This window comes from Podarcis filfolensis (genome assembly GCF_964270895.1).
Source record: "Podarcis filfolensis genome assembly, chromosome: 7".
Lineage (NCBI taxonomy): Eukaryota > Metazoa > Chordata > Lepidosauria > Squamata > Lacertidae > Podarcis > Podarcis filfolensis.
The window spans coordinates 46,342,775-46,360,790 of NC_139603.1; the positions used below are offsets into that span (position 1 = coordinate 46,342,775).

The 18,016-nt window shown below is 37.3% G+C and overlaps 1 protein-coding gene across 2 annotated transcripts in view; it reads left to right on the forward strand.

Moving 5' to 3' along the window:
* The window catches only part of MIB1 (MIB E3 ubiquitin protein ligase 1), a 42,353-nt gene that overhangs the window by 12,941 nt on the left and 11,396 nt on the right, over window positions 1-18,016 (forward strand). For both annotated transcript variants that reach the window (XM_083622422.1, XM_083622423.1), the window contains exons 9-14: window positions 428-561; window positions 1,455-1,562; window positions 2,954-3,151; window positions 4,927-5,078; window positions 15,107-15,239; window positions 16,868-16,954. In XM_083622422.1, coding sequence (XP_083478548.1) covers window positions 428-561; window positions 1,455-1,562; window positions 2,954-3,151; window positions 4,927-5,078; window positions 15,107-15,239; window positions 16,868-16,954 — 812 coding nt within the window. The remainder of the gene's footprint in view (window positions 1-427; window positions 562-1,454; window positions 1,563-2,953; window positions 3,152-4,926; window positions 5,079-15,106; window positions 15,240-16,867; window positions 16,955-18,016) is intronic.

Sequence of the window (18,016 nt, forward strand, 5' to 3'; positions counted from 1 at the left end):
TTTGTTTTGACTATGGCAGACCAACACGGCTACCTATCTGTATCCTCAACATTCTGTAAGTCATGGAATCTCACAGGGCTATATGTGTTTTTAAATGTACAGTCCTATAGTTCTGTATGCCATATGAATACCCTCAGTATATAGAAGTGCTGCTGTATTGTTTGCTGGCCATGTTTTACTTCTAAATGGATAGGCACTTGACCCACCCATGTTCACTACTAGAGGGAATGATTCTTAATATTTAAGTTATGTAGTGGTGGATCTGTTTTTGCCGCTATTTTTTCTGGAGCAATTTGCAACATTTTAAGTAGATAATTTGTTTGGTTTACGTGTTTTTGAGTTATAAATACACAGAAGTTCATTCAAGTGCAACACAACATTCAGATATTGTGATTTGTATTAAAATAAATTGTTACAATATTCACAGAGCGCTTGTCCCAGTTATTGAAGAAACTGTTTGAAACTCAAGAGTCTGGGGATCTTAATGAAGAGCTGGTTAAAGCAGCTGCTAATGGAGATGTAGCCAAAGTGGAAGATTTGCTTAAGAGACCAGATGTGGATGTGAGTACTTTATGTTTTAACTGTTAATGCAAAAAGATACTTCCAATTCCTTTCTAGGTTTTTCTTTTTTAAATGGCACTTCTCAATGGTCAAAACAAAGATAGGCCTTTCTTTCATGATCTTTGCAGCTAGAGCTATAATGGCATTGAGTGAAAGGAAGAAGTTTAATTGTACAGTGCTTAAAAGGGAAAATCAGTCCAACTCTGGTGTTCTTCAGCTTGTTGCTTTCATTAGTTACCTGTACACTGTATTGTTGTCAAAAGCTTTTTTATATTGTTTCAACTCACCCAGAAGAGGAAGTTTTATCCTGAAATATTTGTTATAATTATCCCTTCAAGTAGCTAGGATTTGGGTGGAATGCCCTGGTTCATCCAAGAGAAGAAATAGGGAATTATGACATGTAGCCTTCACCTGATTGTATTGCTTTGGATTTCCCTGTATCTTGGGATCTACAGATACACATTTAAAATGTCTTGAAAAAGTAGTTGCATTGGTACTGTTTTAATAGATAATAATTTGTCAGAATTTGATTCGAGCTAGCCAAATGACTTTAAGGATGATCATTGATACCCCATTCCATAATCCTTTGGAATTTTTAAAGTTTTAATTTAAATCTTAAATTCTTTAGTAGATTTAAAGGTCTTTATAGTGCATTACTTTAGCTAAGCTGGTAAGTGAAAAAGATACTGGAATTTGAAGAGACAATTCATCAAATGACAGGTATTAAAATGTGTTCAATACATTTTTTGTAAAGTATGCTAGATTATTTACCTGTCATTCAATATTGAATTTGTTCTCTAGATAGTTTGGTGCAGTTCTTGAGCATATGTACATATAATAAATGTATGCTGTATTTGTAAGCTGCCTTGACTTGATTTCTCATGTATTTCCAGGTGAATGGGCAGTGTGCAGGACACACAGCTATGCAAGCTGCTAGTCAGAATGGGCATGTTGATATTTTGAAATTGCTTCTGAAGCAGAATGTGGATGTAGAAGCTGAGGTATTTAAATCTTTAATTTGTCAACTAAATGCTACTAATAGAAGTTACTTACTTTTACATAATGATTTTAAACTTTCAGATCAGTCATTTATAAATGTTTCTGGCTAAAGAATATTTTTACTTTTTATGACTCCTTTTATTGCAATCTGTTTAATTTGATTGTTTCCAGTCTTTTTAAGCAAAAACACCATAGCCTTGAGGCATCTTAAAAGACTAACAGACATATTAATTAAACTTTTGTGGACTACTATCCACTTCATCTGACGTATTCAGTATTATCCTGAGTTGCAGGTATGTACATATATGCCTGTACCTTGGGGAGAGAATTGTAAACAGTGAGGTCAGAAGGAAATGAAATGCAGAAAAATACAAATTGTGATAATTACATAGTTTAACAGTGGCCATTCAAGAGATGAGACATCCATATTGTGATAGGGACTGCACTTTCAAGTGAAGAGGCACGAAACCTGTGTCCTGCTGCTTGTGCTACCCTACTAAACCGTAGAATTCTGCCCTAGTCTTTGCATTGTAGCTTCACTAGACTATTACATGGAATAGTTGTACATTTTAACAGCAAAATAACTGGTGTGATGCAGAAGTAGTGCAATTTGTGTTGTTTACATCTTGCCAAAATGTCACATGGACTGTACTTTATACAGTATTCTCATTTATTCTTTCTCTAACTGTTAAGATAATTGTGATGTTTTATGCCATTGCAGCATTTTGCTTTGTGGCTATTTATTTATTTAATGAAATATTTATAAACCTCTCTTTCAGAAGAAATATATAGGCAGCATACAACCTGTACGATATAATAAAAACAGTAAAAGTATCCATAAAACATAAATAAAATATCAGTAGATATTGGTTGGTTCAGTAACGAAATTCATGTTGTGAAGACCTGTATAAGACAGTTTTGCTATTGGTATAAAGGTAAAGGTAAAGGTACCCCTGCCCGTACGGGCCAGTCGTGTCCAACTCTAGGGTTGTGCGCCCATCTCACTTAAGAGGCCGGTGGCCAGCGCTGTCCGGAGACACTTTCGGGTCACGTGGCCAATGTGACGAAGCTGCTCTGGCGAGCTGGCACCAGCGCAGCACACGGAAACGCCGTTTACCTTCCCGCTATAAAGCGGTACCTATTTATCTACTTGCACTTAGGGGTGCTTTCGAACTCCTAGGTGGGCAGGAGCTGGGACCGAAAGACGGGAGCTCACCCCGCCGCGGGGATTCGAGCCGCCGACCATGCGATCGGCAAGTCCTAGGCACTGAGGTTTTACCCACAGCGCCACCCGCGTCCCTTTTGCTATTGGTATAGAAAGTGCTTAATGAGCCAGAGTTATTGTCCAGTGCAAGAGTAATATGACTAATTCCACTGAATGTTGATCATTTAGGACAAAGATGGAGACAGGGCTGTTCACCATGCAGCTTTTGGTGATGAAGGAGCTGTAATAGAAGTTTTGCACAGAGGCAGTGCAGATCTCAATGCTCGCAATAAACGTAGACAGACACCACTTCATATTGCTGTTAATAAAGGTCATCTCCAAGTAGTAAAGACATTACTGGACTTTGGTTGCCACCCCAGCCTCCAGGTAATTTAAGCTCCTGTTTATTATTTGTTTTGATACAATAAAATGTATGTAAACGTGGAGTTTTTGAATGTACATAAATAACATTAAAGTTATAAAATGGGATCTGCCTCCAAATTTCCATATAATTGTTGGATTTGAGCAGTTTTTCTTGCTGTATACATTGATATGTATATGGAAATATATGCAATTATGACCTTAAACATGCATTATAACATTGATCTATGCAATCATAACCTTGATTTGTTGCCATTATTTCTTCGATTTGACTTGAACATGTTACTATCAGTTCAGTTGTTGATCTTCTGTGGTGTTTAATAGTTTAGATCATAGACAGACAACTTTTGTAATCTCGGGGATCTTCTGCTATTGATTGAAACAGTATGTCTCAAATTTCAATGAAGTTGGTTTCCTCTGATAGTAAGGGCTTCATCGTTAATAGAGTGCATGTATGTTCAGTGATAGCATGGTGTGTTGATGTATTACATTGCAAGATGTTATCTAGAAATCTGGAGTGCAATGGTGCAATCTGGAGTGCAATCATATCGGTATACTGATGGCACCCAACGCTCTCCCATCAGATGCCAGGAAGGCAGTGGAAACTCTTAGTCAATGTTGAGAGGCTGTAATGAACTGGATGAGGGTGAACAAGCTGATCTGGAAATGGGTGTTCAACCTCTTCTGAATGGGATAGGTATCACCTTATCAGGTTTACAGTCTGGGAACACTTCCATACACAGCTATGCTCCTGCAGGCCAGTAGCGAAGCATTATTTGGTATATGCTTTGGTTATGTCGACATTGGACTATTTCAACACACTATACAAGAGGTGTCCTTTAAATAGTGTGTGGAAACTACACTTAGTATTTACAGATACTACAGATACAATTTCCAAACAAATGACAAAATAACTATTGGAATTCCTCAAACATGATGGAAATGTTTTAGACATTTTCATCATACCTGGTGTTCTTTTAATATATGGCTGGTCTCTACTTACATTTTTTATATACAGTGGAACCTTGGTTCTTGAACTGCCTAGTTGACGAACAAATTGGCTCCCAAACACTGCAAACTTGGAAGTAAGTGCTTTGGTTTGCGAACCAAATGTCCGACACAGCTTCCACCTGAGTGCTTTTGAGTGCAGCCAATCAAAAGCCACGCCTTGGTTTTCGAATGGTTTCAAGAGTCGAATTGACTCCTGGAACAGATTAAGTTTGAGAACCAAGGTTCCACTGTAATACATGTTGCTATTCAGATGAACCTTACAAAGCGGTTTACATAGAAACAGTAAGCATAAATTAAAATTGTAGAATGAAGCAGCAAAAAGAAGCTACAAAGGGGAAAAGTTATATTGAAAGTTGTATTTCTCCTCCCCTCAGGTCAAGATAGGTATTGAGTAGCCTACTGAAATAGTTTAGGAGAAGTCAGGACCACTTCAGCTGAAATATAGGGAGCTAGATGCTAGATGATGGACTGCTCTCCAGTCTTTTCTATCTTTTCCTCCTCCCCTCAGGGCATGATAGTCATTAGATAGCCCAGTGGTGGTTATTGGGGTGGGGAAAGCAACCTCAGCTGAAACGTGGGGAGCCCTCTTAAAAGATCATAGTATTTTATCAAAAGTCACATTTTGCATTGATCAAGTTAACATTCGTGTTTTTATATTCTGCATAGATGTAATCTTTATATAACGCAAAATACTAAATGTAACTTTTGCATCAGACGTTTTCTCTGCAAATATGCAGTATAAGCAGGAATTAACTAATGCCTATTTTTAGGATTCTGAGGGCGACACACCCCTTCATGATGCAATAAGTAAAAAACGTGATGACATCTTGGCCGTACTTTTAGAAGCTGGAGCAGATGTTACTATTACAAATAACAATGGATTTAATGCTCTCCATCATGCTGCACTAAGAGGAAATCCAAGGTACAGTAAACATTTGTTAGTTCCTAAAGTTCAGCAAGAAAAAAAATAGATTTCATTGTGGGAAAGACTATACATTTTTTCAGATGCAAGTTTCATTTGTACATTATGGCTTTTCTGTTGCTAAGTAGTTTAAATGTTCCCAGCAGCCCAAGTGAGCATTGCAGAACTGGTTTTGGGAGTCGAATGGACTCCTGGAACGAATTAAGTTCGAGAACCAAGGTTCCACTGTAATATATGCTGCTATTCAGACACAATGCAGGGCCTGTGTACACATGTGCAGTTTATATTATGATATGTTTCATGTGTAACTGCATTTGTATTTCCATCCCACCTCAATCCTTTATTTTTATCCCGTGTTGTTAACTGCTGCCCATGTTTATCTGATTGCCACCATAATTCCTTCTTTTTGGACTCTGATAATAGCCATCATGTGGGGCTGTTTAGGCTACCAGTACATGGCTATAACATATTATTGTGTTGAGAATGAAATTGTATTCTCATTGCTTAAAAATTCAGGTAACTGAATAGGTCGAGAAGTGATATATTTGAGGCATGCTGATAGAAACCATGAAGAGGATTGATATAGAAGAGCCTTGGAATGAAATAGCTAGTAACTGATGTATCAAAACCATGACACTGGTCCTCAAAGTTAGAAATAAAGGCACATTTCCCAAGTATTAGAGTTGCATAAGAAAATGCTTCCCAGCACCTCAATCCTCCACTACTCTCTGCTGCCATAATCATGCAGCTCTCAGAAGGCTGTAGGTACACTGTCGTTTACAGTGCCACCTGTTGGTAGATGCCACTGCAAAGTAGTGTGAAGACAGCCTAAGAAAAATATATACTAGAAGAGATTATATGGGACGTGCACTGTGCAAAACAGCATTTGGAAACTTTTATAGCTTTGGATGGCCTGCTGCCCTGCTCTTGAGCAGGAGATTCTATGCCCCTATATGGTGGCTGGTGATAGAACTACAAAGAGACCTTCCTCTGCATATCTTAAGGTCAGTAAGGATGGAGGTTGGCAGAAAGAAAGGCCCTTAAAGAAAGGCTTTAAACACTAATATGAGCACCTTGAATTGGGCGCCTGTAAATTAACTGACAGCCACTACAGCAGTTTTAAAACAGAGGTTATAAGATAGAATCCCAGTCAGTAATCTGCTGCATTTTGGACCTATTGAAGTTTCTGAATTGTCTTCAAGGACAGCCCCAAATTGAGTGCATTGCAATAGTCCACAAGTTACTGTAGCTAAATAATTACACTAGCAAGATCCTTATATCATTAGTTATGTATTCACTGAGTTTTATGCACATCGACCCTGTAAAAATGTCATGCTTACATTATGGGCCCAGAGTTGGGATAGTTGGACCCAGTGGGCAAGAAATAATTCAGGACATTTTGCTTGGCATAGACAATCTCTGCATCTGTGTGGTGCGGCCCTCATTTTTTATTTAAAAAATATTAACCATTTGTGTATGACGTGTGTGTGTGTGTGTGCGCGTGTGCGCACGTGCGTGTGTGTGTGTGTGCTACTGTTCAGAGAAAATGAAAGCAATATTTTAACTATGTTGTAAATGTATTGTTTCTTTGCTGCACAAACTCACAACAATGTATTTCAATAGAAACAATTAGTTCATTTCTCCCATTCTAATTTGGGTCCTATAATTGTATCCTAAAAAGTGATGGCATTTCTGCCATGGATTCTGGCATTTAATATTTTTCTATAAATCTTAGCATTTCTTAGAAGTATAGCTTCGCTTTGCATGCTGGTTCCTGGAGAAGAGATTGTAGTTGCTTTGCTCCTCCTCTGGTTTTCTTCCTGCTGTGAATTTAGGCATGGTTTGGCTTAGTTCCAGATAAGTCATGAGCTGTAACAAAGTTTATCGAAGGTTTGAAGCTTGTGATTTGTCAAGAAAGAGAAACTATGAGCCTGGTTTCAGATGACATGTTAAACCAAGCCACATTTTAGTTCACAGCACCAGCATGACTGGCTAGAGAAGCAAAGCAGCTGCAGTCTTCGCTTCATGTGCTAAGTCATAGTCTGTCTTAGTATTATGTGCAAACCAGGTCATAGTTAATTTAAAAGTGAATGCTCTTCCTGTCTGCTCAGAACTTAAACTCATTAAGCTCAGTGGGATTTATTTCCAGAAAGAGGTACTTAAGTTTACAGTGTACTTAAGTTTGCTTAATTTGTTCCCGTTGCTTACACAATTACTTTTTATCTGGACACCGATTGCTTTCCCAATGCTTTAGTAAAAGCTATTCTACTTACCTTGAACTTCTAGTCATGTGATAACTATAAAATTAGACTGCTTGCAATGCTTTCCCCTACTCTTCTTTGAATTTATTAACAAGCTTATCAACTCAGTCTTAGATCCTACTGCTTCATCCCTGGAGTACTGCCATTACAGTGGTACCTCGGGTTACATACGCTTCAGGTTACATATGCTTCAGGTTACAGACTCCGCTAACCCAGAAATAGTACCTCAGGTTAAAAACGTTGCTTCAGGATGAGAACAGAAATCGTGCAGCGGTGGTGCAGCGGCAGCAGGAGGCCCCATTAGCTAAAGTGGTGCTTCAGGTTAAGAACAGTTTCAGTTTAAGAATGGACCTCCGGAACGAATTAAGCACGTAACCCGAGGTACCTTTGTAGTTAGTTTCTCCAAACTATGACTTGATCTATAATAGTTGCATGTTAACCGTATCAATTTGATCTGATTTAATAGGATAGTTTTTGATCCCATAATGCCCTTGTGGAAGAGTACTACTATCACAGATTCATCTCATCTTAAGCTTTTATAGTGGTGCTTGATATCTGTATTGGCCCTTTGGTGTTGAAAAAACACTCTAGTTTCATTTTTGTAGAACACAATAGAAAAGAGGTCTTAGTGAATGCTTGCTACTCTTTAAACTTAATTTGAGTTGTACAAAGATAGTATTAAAATAGAGGAATTGTAGCACAAATATATTTACATGTATTTTGCGTTTATTTTATGAGAACTGACATACATTTACTCTTTTTTTAAAAAAAACAGTGACATAAAGAAAGAGGAACTGTTAACCTCAAATTCATATTGATATACAATAAGAATGGGCGGATGAGACACAATTTCCAATATTGTGGATTTTGGTTTGGAAGTGAGGTCCCTACTATAAGTTTGCCAGGAATAGATGCTGGTGGACAGTTTTTGATAGTTTGTTTGCATTCACGTGCTTGACTGCTTTTTAAAAGCCTTCTTTTTCTTGAATATTATTTCCATTATTAACATACCTTGTTGATGAAAGCATTTGTCCTGTAGTGATCAATACATAGCTACAGCTGGTTGAAGGGGACCAAATCCATTAAACAAGTGATTTGGTTCCATTTTACCAGCTTTAGCAAAGCATTGAAGTTTAAGAGGCATACAATTGTTTCCATGTTGTGTTCATTAAAGTGTTATTGTGTGAATACAAGAGCTGTATGCAGTATATATTCCTTTTTAAATTTACAATTTTCCAAAGTTTCCCTAAATGGCTCATCTTTCTATAATAAAAAGTTCAAAAAAGTGAAACTCCAAATGTTAAACAATAGGAGAAAACACTTTCGTGGCTTGCAATAGTTGGTTTTGTTCTCTTTGTATGCTTTTTGTGATCGTAACTTCTAATCATAATAGAAGATTTATAAAAGAAGATTTTAAGTCATGGCCTTAAAATTGAATGTTCTTGTGAATGTTGAACTATTTAATACTAGTAATGTGTTTCTCTTGGCTATCGGGTATCATATTTATCTCCCAAGGGGATTACTTCAGTTAAAGAGAATACTATTTTTATATTAGTTTGCTACTGCCACATTTAATTACAGCAGCTGTTGACAGAGAACTGATTACGGGAAGGTGAAGAAGGAGCAATGTTAGGTTGCTAGTGGTGTTCGACAAATGCTTCTATAGTTGTACTTTGGAACAACCTTGGTTCATATTTCTGTGTTCTATAAGGCTTTTCTGTAGTAATGTTCATTCAATATAGAACATCTCTCTGTGTGTGTGTGTGTGTGTGTGTGTGTGTTTTTACATAAACAGTTCTTACCTCTCCTTGTTGTTTCAATTATAATACATAACCCTTGATATCAGAGTTAAAAGTGCATACACTTTTGATTTTGAAGAAATGTCAGTACATGCAGTAAATCAATATGATATTTAAAGGCTTACACTGAGCCAATCGAAAGGAAGGGTAATATTCAACTTATATATTAATAATGCATACATTAAATGTATCCTGCCAGCTTTGTTGCAAAGTGCCCTGGTGGTGATGTGATTTCTGTAAATATGCACTCATTCCTTGTTATTAAATATAGAAACGGCACATATTTGGCTTAAACCTTGAGCAGCAATAAAACTGGTATCTATTTTTATCAGCTATATGGAAACTGTTGTACAGGTCCAGCTGCTCGAGTGTTCTTTTGGATGGCAATAGTTTCATGTACTGGCTATATCAGGATAAAAAGTGACCATGGAAAGAAGCATGGTAGCATTTGATAATGTCAGCATCTGTTATCCTTGTCAGTCAAATGGTTGAGATGTTTGAGTTACAACTGTGTCAGCAGATGTCCAGAGTTCAGCTTGTGCTTAGCTAGAATTCAACAGCTGACCTAAGTGATGGGGATGACATTATAGTGTGGCTATGTTCTAAGAGAAACAAGACTTTACCGAGTTCTATGCGATTTTGATCTAAGGTTTGTTTTGCTGCTTGTTTACAATACTGGTGCAGGAAAAGGTGCAAAGTCTGACTCATGTTAATGCTCAATTTTAAGAATGTGAGCCTTCAGAAGTTAATCTTTAATTTGTTGCTCAGGTGCCCTATTTCTAGAAATGAGCAGTGCTTCATAGAAATAAGCAAGGTTTGATTCCTTTGCTGCTAGTGAATTCTGCTCTTAGATTATAAATTGGTTGATTATAGTGTTAGTTATAATACCAGTGTTGCTTTACAAACTATCTTTAAATATTGGTTGCTGGCTAAAACAAAATGTGCTTCCAACATACACAAAAACCATAACTTTCAATTTCAAATCTACATAATGAGAAACATTCACATCTTTAATATAATCCAAATTTGAAAACTTTTGATATTTTTAACATTGCTCCATTTAGTAACAGCTAGAATTTGATTTTGAGAATCTGTACTACTTAGGAATTGTTTGATATATGAAATGGTAATATGAGCTGAATTAATATATGTATTATGAATGTTTCTTCAAGGCTTCAGCTCTTGTTTTTTCAGTTTTTACCTGGTTCTTGCAGGTAATAGTTTAGGGGTAGAGCAAGCATTTCATTTCTTAACTCTTCATCAAAAAACCTGTTTAACAAATAACAAGATAATTTCATATTTTGTGGTTCAAATTTTGCCTCATGATATTCAGATTTAATCTACCATCTTTAAATTTCTCAAAACTTTAATTAGCATTCTTCTGATTTTTGAAAACAAGCCTTTGGGAACTAAAGACATCTGGTTGCTGACATATGAAAGCTTTACACATGAATTGAATGAGAATTTAGATATGGCTGCTTGCAGCATAAGCAAGTATATGGTGCCTTATGGCCCAGATGTCATTGTGCCATAATATCAAATCCACTTACCCTGAGTTTTCAGCTAAATAATGTTTTTTTAAAAGGTTATGACCCTCAATTGATTAGTAGTGATCTTCTCACACCTACATGCTTACACAAGTGTTGTGTTTTTATTGTTTATTCTAGTGATGTTGATTTTATTTTCTTAGGATAGATTTAGGATAGAAAATAAAGTGTCTGCTTCTACAACCAATATTGTTCTGACAATGAAGATATATGCAACACTTAGACAAATGTTAATGTTTCACAAATTGTACTACTATTCACCTGATCCTTTCACCCAAATACGACTAAAGTGGATTCCTCATTCTTTGATCAGCTTAGTTCAGTTTTCTTTTAGTTGTAGTTCATACCTGCCAAAAATACATACTTCTTTACATTCCATAATATTGTATCTGCATATGGGTACATAAAGAAGTATGTGCTCTGGACAGGTTTTAACAGCTTCTAATTGCCGGTTGAAACTGAAAACATTTTTTCTTTATCCTAAAGTGCAAAATAATTGTTCCCAATTAATTTCAGGAACTGGTTTTTGTTTTAATCTGCTGGTGAAGCTAAAATTCACGGTGTAGTTTACCTGCACAGTAGTTTAAAACATATTAACAGTCATTGTTTGTCTATGAGGATTTCAAGTACTTGTCTGGACTTCCGTTGCTTCTTACTGTCAATTAAGCTTGCATATGAAGAATAATCTGCCTTCATCAAAAGTTGGCTGTACCAATTATATCCATGAAATGGGATGTTGTACTCCACTTTGAGCTTGGTTTGCTGGCTGTCTGCATCCATATTTAATTCTGTTCATTCTAGAGGTTGAAGGCAATTATCCAAATAAAATGGAAATGATTTTCTTTGTAAAAAAAATCCCAATGCTAGTAGTTTGTTGTAGCTCCCACAATTTTTTTTATCAAGTTATTGAAGATGATGCTGAGTGCAAAATTCAAAGCGGGTGACGGGAAATCTTTGGCCTATAGTTGGCTCTAGTTCACGCATTGTGAGCTGGTCCTTACTGAACATTTATGAAATAGTTAAGTTCATGCAATAGTTCCTATATTTGCAATACAGAGTCATTTGCCAGCTTACTACATTTACTGTATCAGATATATTGCAATATTTAGCCATCTAATTAATTCCATCTCTTTCTATTGAATCTGTTAGTGTGGCATAGAAATTACAAGATCAGGTGGCAAAAACCTATAAAATTTGTTTGTGGGGTCAGCTATTTTTTAAGAGGTGAAATGTACAAATAACAGTTTTGAAAGATGCTTAATTGCATTTGTGACATTGATTCATGATCTGAACAAGGAAATAGGTTCTCATAAGTATTAATTTAGAGAAAAGCTTGAGTAAAACATCTAAATGGTAGTCAGGCAAGAGAAAACCATGTATGTTCAATTTCTGCAGCCCATGACAAAAAGCTAGTGCAGCTGATAGAGAGCAAATCAGAGCCTAGCAGTAGCTAGCACAGTACTACAAGGAGGAACAGCAATGCAGCATAAGAATTATAACTTGCTTGTTTTCAGATTTGAACTGGATTGTAATCATGCTTAAGAATAAAATACCTTTAATGTTCTCTCTTAGTAAAAGTGTTGTGCAGTTAATGCATTGCCATCCTTTTTCCTTACTGTAATAAAATGGTCACAAAATGCTAGCTAGATGTGGTTTGAAAGGGAGAACGAAGTGATGCATTTCTCTAAAATTAATACTTTTAGAAATTGCTTAGATAGCAATGGATGCAATGTTCTAAAATACAGCTAAGACAAGATTTCTTGTCAAACAGGTATCTGTCTATGGTTTTTAGGTTAAATAGGATTTTTCCAAATTTATTCTTTACAGATGCTTGATACTTAAACACACTGGCAATAAGTGTTACCTACAATAGAGATTAACAAAAACAATCTATTAAATGATACATGCAGACAGGAATCTTTTAAACATGTGGAATAATTTAGGACTTCTAATGCTCTGTTACCTGTAAGCTTATCATGCAGCATTTGCAGTTGGAAGAGAGGTAGTGACCTAGAGAGAGACATCAGCAGCAGCCATCTCGAGTGTTCACTCTATTCGCTGATTCAGCTCTTCGTTATGTGGGAGGGGGAGCAGTGAGAAGGTGAAAGTGAATACATATTTCACTTTCTAAAATAGTTATATCTAAAACATAAACAGGAATTTTAATAGGTATCTGTTATGTGGATGCGTGGAAACAAGTTCCTTGTGGCTGCAAGACTGAAAGTAAAATATCCAGGGTAAGGCTGCTAGGAAACCCAAAGCAGGACAAAGTCTTCTTGTTTGTCAGTTGAAAACAACAAAAAATGTTCACGAAATCTTAAAAATTAAGCATGCACCTGCATCACCCCCCCCCTTCCCAATAAAGTATTTCCCCCTTCCTTCACTTCAGATGTTGCGCTTCGTCTCTCTTCTTCCTTGGGTTTCAGTTTCCAGCCAGATTTGTTGTAGCTATTTCCTGTCTTCAGATGTCGAATAGATGTTGCTAAGGTCAGGGCTCCCACATACATGCTATTTCGACTGGATCTATTTGCCTCTCAGAGTGAGCGAGCAAAACTGTTTCAGCTTTATAGGCAGCTAAGCATTCAAAACATCCACTCCCAGGCAAACAGACTCTCTTCTGCCTCTCTCTTCCCTGACCATATTTAGTCAACCATTGCAAAAAATAGTATCTCGGCTGTTGGTTGCAGTTCCAGGGGCAGAGCGTGCCTCTATCTTTCTTTCTCTATTGATTGTTCATCCTGCAGTCCCAACAGTGCTCAGTCATTTGTGCTGATATGTTTTTAGCAATGTCAAATAAAGTGAGGTATTCTGTTTCTACTTAGGTTTTTCTAGATTTTTTTTATCTTGAATTCACAAGCCTCGAGCATCTGTGACTCTGTTTTGAGGCATCAGACATCAAAACGAGGGGAAAGATGCTGAGAAAAAACTAAGGAATAAGCAGCATTTAAATGTAATGCCATTTTAGAAATACTTCTGTGTGTGAAAACAAATTAAAATTTGAAGAATTGAACCTAAATCTGTTAATAAGCAAGATGGAAAAACTGTGCTTAGTTTTATTTTAAAATCTTTCATTGCGCAAGGGCAGTTGAACTTAGGAAATACTGCAGTATATCTTATGAATAGTGAAAACAGCAGACAAAACAATATATTAAACATGGCTAAAAATATGGTATTTCCTATTCATCTCTTGATAAAATACCATATTGCAAGCAATTAGGGGCGGGCTCCAATCAGATGGACCTCAAACAAGTAATTTCTATGCAGCATTCCTGTAATCACAGCTCTCCATTTATGGGAGGACTGCTGAAGGGAAGGATGGTTATTGCTGTTGCAGGAAACTCCAACATGCAGCATTCAGAAAAGGGGGTAGAGAGGATGTGGGGGACAGCATCCCTTATTAAATGTTTTAAAATATTTGAAAGGAATAATGTGTTGGAAATACAATATGTAAGTGCAATATAAAATAATTGACAAATAAGAATTATTTAGCCTTAGCTATATCCTTGGTATTACCTGTACATGCCTTTTTCCATGTTGCAGCCTGCAAATGTCAGATGGATGATAATTAGATAGATAATGGGCATTTTCTCTGGTGGCACCCCATGTTTGGATTCTCCTGCCTAGCTCCCTCCACTGTTTAAATATATTAAATATATGTAAGGTATAACACACATACATTTCCTTTCTGTACTCCCCTAGCAGCACCTTCTGTTCTAACCAAAGTACTAGGTTCCATGTATGTTCTTGGGAAATTATCATAGTTTAAAAGCTGGGGAAATTTTCTAAAGAAAAAAAGCAGTGGAGCACTGTTGCTGCCATAGAATCTTGTATCTGAATTCCATTCATATAAGTTAATAGGAAGAAAATATGTAGTGTCAGTCTAGCAGATTGAAGCACACCAGGTGGTACATGAGCTGCATGAACATCATTCCTGAATGTGAAGTAACTTAATCACAAGGAAGAAGCTGAGATTGAGGGCAGGGTTGGAAGTAGACATTCTACATATGTACTTCTGTGAAAAAAGAAAGTATTTTCTTTCTTCAGGCAACCCCATATCACTGCATAATTAGGACATTGGTGCAACATCACCTTCATGATAAACGTTGGGAAGCTGTTTATAATTTATTACTTCTGGAATATAATAATGTCCTTTTTGCATAGTTCTCATGGAGCTTGAAAGTTAGGATGAAAATTTAGTAAAATTCAAAGAATCTCGCTAAAGTGATTAAAAATAACTTACTCAGAAAAGAATCCCAACAGATTTTGGGAGTATGTGGATGCTAGAGTAGGCACAAAGAAAAACAGGAGACCTTTTGCATGAATGGATTTCTGTTATGGAAACCGGTGGAATTGCCCAATATCTACAACTTGACCATTGGACCATTACAGGATAATATACAGTACTTTATATTTTATTTCAGCGCAATGAGGGTGTTACTGTCTAAGCTCCCAAGACCATGGATTGTGGATGAGAAAAAAGATGATGGCTATACTGCCTTGCATTTGGCAGCACTTAATAATCATGTGGAAGTGGCAGAACTCTTGGTGCATCAGGTAAGGTTTTTTAAAAAATATACTTTAGCAATATTTTTTTAAAAAGATATCTTCAAAACCGTTTTTCTATGCCAGTTTGGCTTTTAATGAGTTAGATCATTTGTACATCTTACCCAGTATTGTCTACTCTGTCACTGACTTTCCATGGTGTCTGGAAAAGTTCTTTTATCATTGCCTGCTATTTGAGGCAGCTGTGGAAATATCAGAAGTTGAATCTAGGATCTTGCATGCAAAGCATGTATCCTTCTAGTGAGCTGTAAAGGAAAGGTAAAGGGACCATTAGGTCCAGTCATGACAGACTCTGGGGTTGCGGCGCTCATCTCACTTTATTGGCTGAGGGAGCTGGCATACAGCTTCTGGGTCATGTGGCCAGCATGACTAAGCCGCTTCTGGAGAACCAGAGCAGTGCACGGAAATGCCATTTACCTTCCCACCGGAGCGGTACCTATTTTTCTGCTTGCACTTTGACGTGCTTTTGAACTGCTACGTTCAAAATCTTACATTTTTGTAAGAACATAAGAAGAGCCTGCTGGACCAGACCAGTAACTCATCCAGTTCAGCATCCTATTCTTACAGTGGCAGGCCAGATAGATGCCTGTGAGAAACCTGAAAGCAGGATTCAAACACAAGAGCCCTCTCCCCTCCTGTGGCTTCTAGTAACTGCCATTGAGAAGCATTGCTGCCTCCAACTGTGGAGGCAGAGCATAGCCATCATGGCTTGTAGCCCTTAATAGCCCTCTCATGTTTTTGTTTAGGATTTTTTGAATCCTCTTTCAAAGCCATCCAGGCTGGTAGCCATCAGTGCCTCCTGGGGAAGCGAGTTCCAGAGTTTAACTGTGTGCTGCGTGAAGAAGTACTTTCTTTTATCCGTCTTGAGTCTTCCACTTTGAGGTTCATTGGATGTCCATGAGCTCTATAATTATAAGAGAGGGGGGAAACTTTTATCTACCCACTTTCTCCAGGCCACTGTCTCTAAACTAAAAAGTCCCAAGCACTGCAACCTTTCTTCACAAGGAAGTTGCCCAGTCGCCTTGATCATTTTGGTTACTGTTTTCTGAACCTTTTCTAACCCCTGCAATATCCTTTTTGAGGTGAGGCGACAAGAACTGTATTCCAAATGTGGTCACACCATAAATTTGTATAACTGCATAATAATGCTGGCAGTTTTAATTCCTTTCCTAATTATCCCTAGCATGGAATTTGCACTTTTCACAGCCAACACACACTAGTTAGCCTTGCTCCCCCACTCCATTTTACCAGCTAGTCCCAGTGTAGCTTAAGTTGCCTTTATTGTAAGCAAGTGGGAAAGTTACTAACTGAATGTCTAATCTAGTAAGACATTTTGAGGGTTGTTGCTTACATTAATTCCATTTGCAAGTAGTGTTATGCTCTTATGTATAAATTGGGTTTTAAAGATGACTAATGGAAAGATCTAATGCGGTTTTCATGTCACATGATCAATATTTAATGTATGCTATTATAAATAGTTAGATATTCATTTGGTTTTAGCCTCATGAACTAATATGTAGAAGAAATATTTTTTGGCTTTTGGGACCAAGAAAAGGTCCAGTTCAGGATTTCTTGTTGGTTTTAATGTTAATAAGTAACAATTGAAACATCTCTTTCAGGGCAATGCTAACCTGGATATCCAGAATGTAAATCAACAAACTGCACTGCACCTTGCTGTAGAACGACAGCACACCCAAATAGTGCGGGTAAGGTACCAATAGTAGACCATAAGGCAGTTTCTCAGACTGTAGGTTACAGTTGCACAATTGGGTGCTTTTTTCTTTTACCAGGCCACAAGCACACAATTCCTGTTGTGTGGACCCTGCAATATATATGCTTGCTCATTCTCTCTAGTATATATCATTCTTAAATTCTGTTCAAACACATACTGTCTGTTGCTATATTAACATTAAAAAAATGAAATATACACTTGCTTTCGATATTCTCGCTAGTTCTATTGTAGATTGAAAAGTAGGGTACATTGATTTATTTGCACAACAACACTTCTGAATTATGCCTTGTGGCTGTCCCAGAGGAGAATTCGGGATGACATAATCCCAAGGCTTGTTGTAGCTTGTTCCTATCATGCTAAGCAATGGTGTAGTGCAATGTCTGAACTGAGCTTGTACATACATTTTCACAGCAAACTTGTATTTTGCCTCCATTTTATCCCAACTATATTAATATTCCTGAATTTGGAAATAGGGAGGCATAAGCGGTGATGTCAGTCAAATGAAATAAATATATATTTACAATATCACTGAATTGAAGCAGCTGCTGATAGAACACTCTTTTTGTTGTGTCCCAATGGTTGCATGAATGGAAGACAGCTTGTGCCACCTATCTCTTTGCCTCTTCCCTCTCCGTAGCCCTTGTATTTCCTGATAAGCCTCACTAAATAGACTCCTGAATAGTGGGAGGTGTGGAAAATCTGAAATCAGATGGGGGAAACTTGTACAGTGCAGTCTCACTCCTCCTGTACATTGTGGCCTGCACTGTTCTGGAGCCCTGTCCCCAACCCCATGGAGAGACTTTGGAGGGGGTGTTAGGCTGCAGCGAAAGAGGAAGAACAAGTTTGGTTGTCTGAGCTGCCTTCTGGTCATGCAACTATAATAATAATATAATAATAATTTATTATTTATACCCTGCCTATCTGGCTGCATTCCCCCAGCCATTTAACTATTAGGTGCAGCCCATTCTTATCAGCTTGTTACTTAACTCTGACATATCAAATTGTATGCTAGTTATATTTCTTGAGATTAAAATTA